Source organism: Bufo bufo, chromosome 4 (assembly GCF_905171765.1).
Source record: "Bufo bufo chromosome 4, aBufBuf1.1, whole genome shotgun sequence".
Taxonomy (NCBI): domain Eukaryota; kingdom Metazoa; phylum Chordata; class Amphibia; order Anura; family Bufonidae; genus Bufo; species Bufo bufo.
Genome location: NC_053392.1, coordinates 526104044 through 526116183, shown reverse-complemented (window position 1 = coordinate 526116183; position 12140 = coordinate 526104044). Strand labels below are relative to the sequence as shown.

The following is a 12140-nucleotide window of genomic DNA, read 5'->3' as shown; positions in this document are numbered from 1 at the left end:
AACAGGGAATATGTGAAACAAGACTTCAGAAGCCACCCACTCACATTTCCTCCACCTAAGGGAGTGCAAAAAAAGTACCGGATTCTGCCCCAGAGAGCGGTCGCTGAGATAAGACATTTGTCTTTCTTTTGTTAAAATGAAATCTGTAGATAAAAATATTTGAACGGGATGTGCGCGGGGACAGCTGATAATCCATACAACATATGTACTTCGAAATGTATTTAAGCTGTAGTTGATTTTCTGCCAAAAAATAACATAATTGCCCAGTCCCATATAATTTCTCTTAGTAATGACAGCAGGCAAAATGGCAATAATTCCATCTAAGCGTCGACTTCGGGTGAGGTTTCACATCAAAGGAGCAGATATAATGAGCATTTTTTATTTTATTTTTATTTAATCCGATTTTTAACTTTTATTTTTGTGTATGCATCTCTGTAAAAACCCAAGTCGTTCCTGAGACCTAGAAGTCTATGGAGCGGCAAGTAAAATAAGGGCTCACCCATAAATCTAAGGCTGCATTCACATCTCCAGTGTTCACCGGATCCTGTATTGCCAGATTCAACAGGTCACCTCCGGACGCTTTCTGGCATAAATGCCGGGTTTCAGCTGGTATTTATGCTGGATCATCTCTAATGGGCATGTGAACGCAGACTAAGCTGTGCTTCCAAGATTTTGCCAAGGGGCAACAAAAATTAGGATAACGGATCTGCTTGGTGAACTGAACAGAATGGAGTGCACCAGAATGCATTCCGTTCCGTTTGGTTGCGTTCCCATACCGGAGAGCAAACCGCAGCAAGCTGCAGTTTTCTGACTAGCATGGGATGTGGAGCAAAACGGATCCGGCATGACACACAATGCAAGTCAATGGAGATGGATCAGTTTTCTCTGACAATAGAAAACGGGTCCGTCCCCCATTGACTGTCAGTGGTGTTCCGACAGATCTGTCTTGGCTATGTTAAAGATAATACAACCGGATCTATTTATAACGGATGCAACCGGTTGTATTATCAAAAACAGAAGCGTTTTTGCAGATCCCTGTCGGATTAGGCAAAAACGCAAGTGTGAAAGAAGCCTTAATGGACCAAAGTATGACCTATTGTTCTTATTCTTTGTGTAGGTTGTAAAGATGTAAAACCCTAATAAAGATGTAAAAAAAAAAAAAGCCTTAAAAGGGGTTTTGCCATCTCAGACAATGGGGGCATATCGCTAGGATATGCCCCCCATTGTCCGATAGGTGCGGGTCCCACCTCTGGCACAAACAATGAGAACAGACCGGGGAAATGAACGGAGGGCGCAATGCGCATGCACAGCCACCCTCCATTAATTTCTATGGGGCCGCCGAATAAAGCCGAGAGCTGGCTCTGCTATTTCCATCTGCCCCATAGAAATGAATGGGAGCAGGGGCCACGCGTGCGCAGTGCGCTCCCATTTACTTCTATGGGAGCAGCACTTGGTGGTGGATGGAACACAGGAAATCCGGAGTCCTCCAGCCACAACTCTCCCCACTCCGTTCTTGTTGTAGGTGGGACCCGCACTTATCAGACAATGGGGGCATATCCTAGCGATATGCCCCATTGTCTGAGATGGGAATACCCCTTCAATATAGAGGTTGACATGGAAAATTAAAAATATAATTTTTATTTATTTTTTAAATATGTTAAACATAAAAACAGGATTTAAACAGGTCGTTTTCTGATAACACATTCACTTTGAGTCTAAACAGGGGATGTGTACAGTCATGCAGATGTAGCGTAGATGTCTATGTGCACATAAATCACTATGGCAAGGACAGTCACAAACATGAAAACATTTTCCTGTCTTCACACAATTCAAGGCTGGAACCAGTTTTCAATTCAATGTGAAATAATTGCTGAACAAACATTTGCTAATGTACTCAATTCAGAGTGAACATGTGTGACATAGGTAGTAAGAGAAAACTAGAACCTTAGTAAAAAGTATTTAAAGTGGTTTTCTGGTTCTTTAGGATAGTAGACCATCACAGACTGGCGGACTCTCAGCAGCCATAGAGGCTCCATAGATAGAGCCATGTATTACAGTTCACACTTTTCAAGTCAATGGAACCGAGCTCTAACACCAGACGCATTATAACACTGAAGGTATGGAGCCGTGATGTGCACAGCAATGGAAACAATGACAGATGGTTATGAAGAGTTGGCCTTTTGAAAACCAGAAAACCCCTTTAAGTGGGCAGTCCAGTTTCAGGAGAAGACCTGACAACCCCTGGAATCTGCCTGGAATAAAGAACAGGTAGATTCCACACCTCCACTCCGGTCCTTCTGGCCAGGCTCTATTCACTTGGCTGTAGCGGTGACGTCCTGCAGACAACATGTGACCGATGCAGCCAATCACTGGTCTAAGCAGTGCATCTGACAAAGCCAGTGATTGGCTGCAATGGTCATCTGTTGTCAACGTGACTTAAGCCTTTGTTTAGCCGACTGCAGTGGTCAGGAGAACTAGAGCGGTGGCCCAGGGTCTGTCACGTAAGAAATGCTCAGTTCTTTATTTCAGGCAGATCCCAGGGTTGTCTGGTTTTCTCCTGAAACTCGGCAACCTAAAATCAAACACAAAATTCACCCAAAAATTAAAAGAAAAAAAAACTCATTGAAAAATTTGCAATCACATTCTAATTTTATTATTATATTTTTTTTTTTTTATGGCAATACACAATAAGTTCACTAGCAGGTAGGTCGTGTTCCTACCTGGTACCTAACGTTCTGGGTTCTATTGACTATGAAGGTTCTTATTGCTGGGAGAATAGATGTCAAAATGGTTCTTCGACCAAGAGCTACATCATTTTATCCATCGGGGCTTTAGTCTAATCCATGGCTACTTCCAACATAAACAAGCGAGCTGGTTTGTAACAGAATGCCAGAACTGCAATGGTCTAAATTACAATTAACGAGCAGTCCGACAACATTAATCTAAATGCCAGACCTAAAGAATGGACGGTCTCTCACAAAACGACAGAATTCCTCAGAGGAGAGGTGATTCAACGCCTCAATCCCCACCAGCAACAGCTGCTAATGGAGAGGAAACATGAATGACATCATGCAGCAATAATGGTGAAGATCAGGCTGCACAGAAATACACCCCCACACCCGCAATTAAACATACTGTAATTAAAGCAGCTAGAGCCTTTATAAACTGTCAGCACATGGGAACCTCAATGCAACTTCCTACACGACTGCATAAAGGGTACAAAAATGTTTGGAAAATTTCAGATAATATATCAGATAGGGCTGACATGATAAAGTCATGAGACTTGGTACCAACCATCAGCTATGCCAGGTGGTGTGCCATATGCTCCTGCTGCACACACCCTTGCTGAGGCATATTATACACGTCCAGTGATACATCCTAGGGTGCACCGCCTGGCATGGTTTACCTCCACACTTCTGCTAATTTTCTGTTTAGACCATGCCAGCTTTACCAATATTTACTGGAAATAGGGGAAGCAGTCCTTCATAAAGAAGTCATTCAGTTCAAACACCATTTTTAAAGCTATTTGGCTTTAAAGGGATAATCCAATTCAAAAAATGCCCAGGCCCCCTCCCATAGATCATACTTACCCTGGTGTGTGTGTGTGTGGGCATTTTTTGTGTGTGTGGGCATTTTTTTTTAGTAGGGATCGACCAATTATCACATTTACTGATATTATCGGACGATATTCAAGATTTTCAAAGTTATCGGTATTGGCATCTAACCTTGCCGATAATGCTTCCATCGCTGCTCGCTCATGAGAAAACGCAGCCGTGTTCAGTGGCCAGAGTCAGTGGAGAAGGAGGGAGGGAATCCCTCCCTCCTATGGTGCGGCCGCCGCAGAGCCCAATAAAATGAGCGAGCTCTGAAGCTGCCAGCACCACGGCCACCAATTAATGTCTGGCTAATAACAAAGGAGGAGGAACAGGGGAGCGTTTACCGCTGCGCCATCTCAGCTAGTGTGCTCGGCGAACGGCAGCAGCAGCCTCCTCCTCCTGAGTGTCCTCCCCAGAGTCAAGCAGCCAGCATAGCAGTTGCCTGGCTACTGTGCCACCAATGATAATTTTAATACAAATACAGGAGGCGGGTGCCGGCTGTACCTGCCTCCTGTATCTGTATTAAAGGTTAATTATCATTGGTGGCGCAGTGCACCGCACCCCCCCCCCCCCCCCCCATCCCCCACACAGTATTAAGTTATCGGCTATTGGCCTGAAAGTTCACAGGTTATTGGTATCGGCTCTAAAAAAATAAATAAAAAAATATCGGTCGATCACAAATTTTTAATAACCCCTCTAACTCACATATAAATTATACCATATTAAAGGGATTCTGCCAGTAGTTTTGACAATGCTAAACTGCTGACAGCATTAGGTAGGGGCAAACATACATTTTGTGAAGCTTCTATTATAAAGGAGCAGCACAAATATAAAGTTTTATCCTACCAGATTCTGCTCCTGCAAGTGCACAGGGCGGGGCTTCACAGTGTTGTCTGCTCTCTGCAATGAGCTGCTTCACATCCCCTCCCCTATGCGGGACAGCTGTAGTGATCTGGTTGGATGCTGCAGCTGTCACTTAGAGCAGAGGGGAGGGGCTATAAAGATGCTCATTACAGAGTGTACTTCACAAAGAATATCTGCCTCCTGGGCACTTGCGGGAGCAGAACCTGGCAGAAATAAGGGTAAGTTCACAAGTCAGGGGGGAAATCTGCTGCGCTTTTTGCTGCATTTCAGCCACACAAAAAACTGCATGTATTACATGCAGTTTTTGCTAAGGGGAAAAACTGCAGAGTTCACCCTCTCCATTGGAAAGGGTGAAATCCGCAAGAGAAATCTTCTGTATAAATTAACATGTTGCGGATCTTAAATCCACAATACTGGGGCATTTTTTGAGTGCAGTGTGTGGATGAGAATGCAGAAATCGATGGAACTATACAACACTGCGGATTTGCAGCAAGTAAATCCGCAAAAGCAAATCTGCAGCTAATCAGTCACATGTGACCCCACTCTAAAAGTTCAGATTCACTCTAATCTTCATGATAAAAGATCCACAAAGTGTAAGTTTGTCTTCAGCCCCTACCTAGTGGTCAAAACAGCATGGCTAACAGCCACAGTGTAGCGATGCGCTCTCTGCTAATTTTCCCTGTACAGTGGTCCTCCTGGCCGCTAAGCTGCGCATGGAAGGGCAGAAGGCCTATTCACATAAATTCCCAGGTGCATGGGGTGAAGGAACTAAACCAGTGCTGGATCCCCTTCTTTCTAGTGAATGGTGGCAGACCCAGAAGTCAGCCCCCCCCCCGATCATAAAGTGACTCTTTAAACTCATGATCATAGTATTACATCTAAGACTGCTTATCCCTTAAAGGAGTTCTTCTTCTATATCGACAAGGTATGCCAAAAATGTCTGATAAGAGCGGGTCCCAGAAGTGGGACCCACACCTATCTCAAGAAGCGCCCTGATGTGAATGGACAGCAAGACGCACATACGTGGCTTTCTACATTCACTGCTACAGGACTCCAGAAAAGAGCCAAACTGGCTCTGCTATTTTTTGAAGTCCCATACAGTGGCAGTGAACGGCAGGGTTCCGCTCATGCGCAGCACGTTCTCTGTTCAGAGCAGGGCCCGTTCTTCAGATAGGAGTGGATCCCAGAGATAGGACCTCAGACATTTATGGCATATCCTATCGATATGTTATAAATTTCCAGATAGGACGGCTTATAGCTCCATAGACTTGGGGTCTATAGTTCACCAAGTCTTAAAAAAATAAAATAAAAAAAACACACTTCTTGAAAAAACTATTTACATCAAAACAAAAAAGTCAGGATTACCGTGCAGCTTTATTAGACATGTCATGAACATTATATAGAAATTCAAGTGAGATCTTTAAACTTTCACTTCATCATGACTGAGTCACATGAAGATCCTCGAAGAGTCACTGCCTCCCACAAGATCAGCACATGCTAATGTAAGTACAGACGTGTTCTGTGCTATCCTTACTTAAAGGGGTACTCCGGTTTCATGATAGCAATGACTTTTCCTCAGGATATCAGATCGGTGGGGGGCCTGACTCATGGCATCCATGCTGACCAGCTGTTTGGAGGGGCTCCAGGGCTTGTGCAAGCTCTGCTCCCTCTTCGTTTACCTGCCTACTATACATTGTAGCAGTGGTGCAGCCTCATTACAGCTTTTTGTCCCATTCACTTGAATGAGAGAGGAAGCTGTGATTACCCTGCACCTAGATTTCAACTGCCCGATCCTTTTGGTCTGGAAGGGTCATCACTACATGTGCATGCTCAGTCGAGCCCGGTATGCATACATACGGGAGGATCGGCAGATAGCTTTTGGCTATCTCATGTGCAATGTATGCTGGAAGCTTGTAATGTAGGTGTCGTTCTCGTAAGTGCAATATATCCCACAGCACCGAGAAATTCTGCTTCAAGGTCAGAAATGCAGCAAGTTAGCCTGGGATGTGGAGAATCATTTACAGATTGTGCCATTAGGGCGTGAGGCTGGGAGTGTGACATAATCTCATACTTCCTCACATATGACTAATGATGCAGCCTGCGCCTCCAGCCTCCATGTAACAGACAGAGAAGTCTACTTCTTTATAAACTTCTCTCCAAATTATTTCTAACATGTGTTCCGCCCAAGGGAGGTGGGTGGAAAACCCCTACGTATCAAATATCTATCAGGGATATTGAATTTTACAGGGAGTTGTCCATGTCACTATGTGGGGACACCTGGTGTTATAGAGGTAGCCACACCAGAAACGTCTTACTGCTGTATCTATATATTTAGGGGTTAATGGGTATTTCCATCTGGGCACTGATGGCATATGCCAAAAAAGATCGGTGTGGGTCCTATCTCCAGAACAGGGTGATGCTTACTTGTCTTCGAGAACACATGCATGCTCGGCGTGTGAGAATGTAGCATTTGGGAAAAATACATTTTGGCTAAATGAGCCCTGGGCTGGCAGCTAGGACCGTTTGTAACCGTTTGGATGGCAGTGCAGCTCTCCTATTGTCATTTACAGGTATACCTTTATGTGCTAATCAATCTTTTCCAGTCTCTGAAAAACACATTTTATAATTATGCTAACGAGCAGAAAAGAGCTCAAGGGACTGTACTCATGGTTGCTGGTGCCGGGTCCATCAGGGAACCCCACTGCTCCCCTCCTCTTCTTCTCTCCACCTCCTGGCCTCGGTGACGTCAGCACGAGGACGGTGGAAATCTCACACAGACGCACATCTCCTGCGCAGTCTGTTACCTGCTGTGGGCAGTGGCTTTAATAACTGAACTGTGCATGCTGTTTCTCCCAACTGCCCCATACACACTGAGCCGAGCATGCAGGTGTTCACAATAGGAAAAGAGGAGGAAGCTGCTGCCAGACACGTCTGGTGGAAATTTACCTGCCTTGAGAACAAAAGGATTGGGCCTGGTGAAATCCAACTGCCTGACCCTTCTTACCCTCAACATATGCCGTCAAGGGATAGTTAAAGGGAACCTGTCACCGGGATTTTGTGCATAGAGCTGAGGACATGGGTTGCTAGATGGCCGCTAGCACATCCACAATACCCAGTCCCCATAGCTCTGGGTATTTGATACATATGCAAATTAACCTGAGATGAGTCCTGTATGTGAGATGAGTCAGGGACAGGACTCATCTCAGGTTAATTTGCATATGTATCAAATTAGGTTTTTTTACACAATAAAAGCACACAGAGCTATGGGGACTGGGTATTGCGGATGTGCTAGCGGCCATCTAGCAACACATGTCCTCAGCTCTATACACAAAATCCCGGTGACAGGTTACCTTTCAGGGGAACCCATTTGTCATCATTGCTTCATGCCTAAAAGGGTTGTGCAGTGCTACAATACTGATGACCTATCAGCATAGGTCATCAATATCAGATCAGATCGGGGGTTCCTACTCCTAGCACCCCCGCTGATCAGCTGTTTGAAAGGGTAGCAGATCTTGTGCAAGCGCTGCATCTACTTCAAAATTACCAGCGCGCCATCTCCTTTGCAGTGGTGGCACAGTGTAATTACAGCTGCTTGCCCCAATCGCTTGAATAGGATAAGCAGTTGTAATTACACTGTCGCCATGCACGAGCACCGTTACCCCTTCAAACAGCTGATCAGTGGGGGTGCTGAGAGTAGGACCCCCGCTGATCTGATGACCTATCCTGGGGATTGGTCATCAATATCTTACCACTGCACAACCTTTTCAAAGGGTTGCCCTGCCTACAGATATTGATGACCTATCCCTAAGGATAGGCTTCCAATATCAGATTGGTGGGGTCCATATCCCGCGGCACTGAAAACTGTACTGTGTACGGAGTGGACGCAGAAGGCTCCGCCCACTGTGCAGTTTCTGGCACTGGCGTACTGCAGTTGTCTCGAATACTTGCTGAGCTGCAGTACCCCGCCATGCCAGCTCCATATACAGTACAGTTTCTGGTGCCGCGGCTGCCTGAAACCGCTAAATGGTGGGAGTGTTCGATGTCATTGCCCCTCTGATATTGATATCCATCAAGATCTGTAGCCAGGACAACCCCTTTAACCCAGTATTCTGTGTTCTCTTACACTTTGCCTTATGAATTTTAATATTAAAACTGCTTTACACGTGTAACATCACATATATTCAGCGACATCTATACCTAGAGATTAGCACAGCGCTTCTTCCAGCCTTGAAACCCTCTATTCCAAAGTCCAAACCTTTAATAGCGGAGGGTGGAGAATTATGTAAAGTACTGCTAGATTCGGCACATCCAGTCAAACCACTCGGCTCTCCGGGGGTTAACTACAGATGGCCGCCTCTGACCTTGACAAACAACTGCGTGTAACATGGGTTTCAATCATGTGAACTTGTGGTTAGAGATATGTGGCTGTATATCTGCTAAAGCAAAGATCCAGTGAATGGTAAACTGTGCTCATTTTAGAAATGCAGAAAAACAGCCGCATTTCAGGTTTTTTTTTTCTGTTCATTTATTTACTTTGATGGAAAATTTGCAGGCGAAGAACAGTGGGCGGCAAACCATGCCAGACAAATCACAGGCCTGCAGCCTGTAGGTCGGGTACTGCAATGATAACCTGTTTTCTGGAGGTGGCATACCCATAAGGTACGCCATAACTAAGACGTCCATCGCTTGCGGTACTAGAAGGTCTGGACTATTCCATGATCCTAGGCTGAGTAACTAAATAGGAAAATTCTGCAGATCTGGTCTGGACCTGACGTCTGGTTGTTGTACCTCTATCAAGCATGGGAATTCACAGAGTGGACCTCAAAATAGGACAACAACCAAATCAACTTTAATTTTCACAACAAAAGGATCGACTTTGTTTTAATACCCACTTACATCCCCTGTGTAATAATTCTGGAGCATCTACTCTATGTTGTGCCATTCTTTTATTATTCCTACTAGAAGTTGAATGAATTAATTAATTGCTAGCAGTTTGCAATGAAGGTCCAGCTGGGTGTTACCAGTTGGGGTTGTGTCCCTGCACAGTCTGACATTGGCAGAACTGATTGGATAGCATCAGACTGTGTAGGGACACACACACACACACACACACACACCCCCAACTGGTAACACCCATATGGACCTTCATTGCAAAATGCTAGCAATTCATTCATAACTTCTAGCAGGAACAACAAGGGAATGACACCACAGATAGTCATAAGAAAAGTTGCTCCTGAATTGTTATTACATGGAGGATGCAAGTAGTTACTAAGACAGACGTGTCAGGAGAGGTGACAGGTCCTCTGTGGGCAACAAAGACAGTTTTCACACGAAGTCGTGTGCGAGGACAACTGATGATGTGTTGTGTTAGACTCAGATACAGAAGCCATACATGTACTACCAAGGATGAGAGGGCATCCTGTCCTGTGAGATTCATGAAAGTCTTTGCCAAGGGAGTCTTAAAGGGAACTTGTCACATTGAATACGCCATCCAGCCTGGGAGCAGAATGTAATAGCGCAGGAGGAGCTGAGCAGATTAACATATGGCTTTACGAGAAAATATTCAGTACAACTTGTATGAAATTCATTCTGCTCGTTCTGAGCTTAGGAGTCCAGTGGGCGGTCTATCAATGATTGACAGCTATCTATATGTACACAGAAGGCTGTCACTCAGCTCCTGCTGGCCAGAGATGGAATTGCATGTTCAATAAGACCAAGTCCCTTTAAGTAAAGGCGTTCCAAAGGATAGGCTTTGATCCATTCCTTGGCGTTCGGCTTCCACATGAAAGAAATGAAGACTTGACATAGGAATAAGTAGATCTGATAGCCCAACCAACACAGACCTGACCACAAACTTATGGACACGTGTAAAATCTGCCATCTGAACCTACCTGCTAATGCCTTGATGCGGGATCGCTCGAAGAGTCTAGCCGAGCTGTTCTCGTTGTCCCATTCGTCGTCCCAGCGATTGTTGACATCGCTGTACTGTTGTTGTATCTCAATGTGGTCATAGTCAGTCTGGACAGCCGTCATTCTGGACCTCCTTAACCTATCATCAGCTACAGCTCACTCAGATCTGAAAGGCAAGCAAAAGCGACAAACTTACAGGATGTGACAACTCACAAATAATCCCCGACATCTGAAGCATTTCAGTTCCACTACATGTAAAGGCGGTGGACGCCCAATAATAACGAAAAATACCCAATTATCCAAGCATGCCTACAATGAGAGGCTGTAACAGGAGGAACAATGCAAATCTACGTTCACCTGAGGACTTCAAAGACATCCAGATTCAATTTTTCTGGTAGTGATTGAATTATACCCACAAGTTATGTCCGAAAAGTGCAAATTTTACCACTACTAAGGACACGGTTAGGACACAACCTAACGAGACCCCCAGCAGAGGCACAGATATCAGGGTATCTGCCGCTGTAATTAGGTCTCAAAGGTGACACCTAGATGCCTTCATCAGCTTTGATGCTTTGCATTGGACTAAAAGTAACAAGCCCTGCTTGGGAGAAAAAAAAAAAAAGACAGACACTTTCCTAAAGGGGTTGTCACACTGCAGCAAATGGCATTTATCATGTAGACGAGGTTACTACAAGGCACTTACTAATGTATTGTGATGGTCTATGTTGCCTCCTTTGCTGGTTGATTCATTTTTTCATCACATTATACACTGCTCGTTTCCATGGCTATGACCACCCTGCAATCCTCCAGCGGTGGTCATGCTCGCACAATACAGTAAAAAAAAGTGCTGGCCTCTCTGGTGGGCTGGACTGCGGGAGCACACATAGGACGGCACTTTTTCCTATAGTTTGCAAGCACCGGCACCAGTGCTGGATTGCAGGGTGGTCATGACTAGAGATGAGTGAATCGAAGTTGACGAAGTGAAATTCGATCTGAATTTTAGGAAAAATTCAATTCACACCGAATTCGAATTATCCTGACACATCATGGTAACTAATCAAATTTTTTCCTAAAATGGCTACTGCACGTGTTTGGACATGGAGCAAGGAACTCTGGGAATGAGGGATCACCCACAATGCCATGCATGCAGCCAATCAGCAGCCAGCCCTGTGATGTCACAGCCCTATAAATAGCCTCAGCTATCTTGGATTCGGCCGATTTCCAGTGTGCTTAGCGCAGGGAGAGACGTCAGCAGGCGCTAGGGACAGTGGCAGAAAAGACTTTAAAACTTTTATTTTGCTGTATAGAAGTTCAGGGAAAGGATAGGGAGCAGTATTGAAGCAGAACAGGATTCAGTAGGGGAGTTTACAGCCTGGGTAATAGGAACAATCCTATTACATTTCGCTGCACTGACTGCGGATCCAAATTGCCATTATACAGCTCTGTAATGCCAGCAAACCGTTCTAGTTATTGGGGTGCAAGTGCTGTTTGATACAGCCTTAACAGGGTTTATTACAAGGAAATATTTCTATGTCTTATTTGCTTTTGTTCGGTGCAGTTACAGTTATATGTTCTAAAGCATTTTTTTGGCTTGTATTAGTAGGGAAAAAAGGGCTTATTAGCCGTTGTGTGGTGAAGTGAGAAAATTACAGCCCTTTTTGGCGTGTATTAGTGGCAAAAAAATATATATTTGCGGTTCAGCGGTGTAGTTATATGTTCTAAAGCCTTTTGTGGAGTGAATAAGTCGAAAAAAGTAATGGCCCATTTGCC

General features: G+C 44.7%; 1 protein-coding gene across 2 annotated transcripts in view; it reads right to left on the bottom strand.

The window, feature by feature from the left end:
* SPTBN1 (spectrin beta, non-erythrocytic 1) overlaps nucleotides 1-12140 on the bottom strand; it is a 184297-nt gene that overhangs the window by 129570 nt on the left and 42587 nt on the right. The window contains exon 2 of one of the 2 annotated variants that reach the window (XM_040429744.1): nucleotides 10352-10536. In XM_040429744.1, coding sequence (XP_040285678.1) covers nucleotides 10352-10493 — 142 coding nt within the window. In that variant the 5' untranslated portion in view covers nucleotides 10494-10536. Of the gene's footprint in view, nucleotides 1-10351; nucleotides 10537-12140 lie in introns of those variants that run through there. The other variant, XM_040429745.1, reaches the window with a different exon arrangement.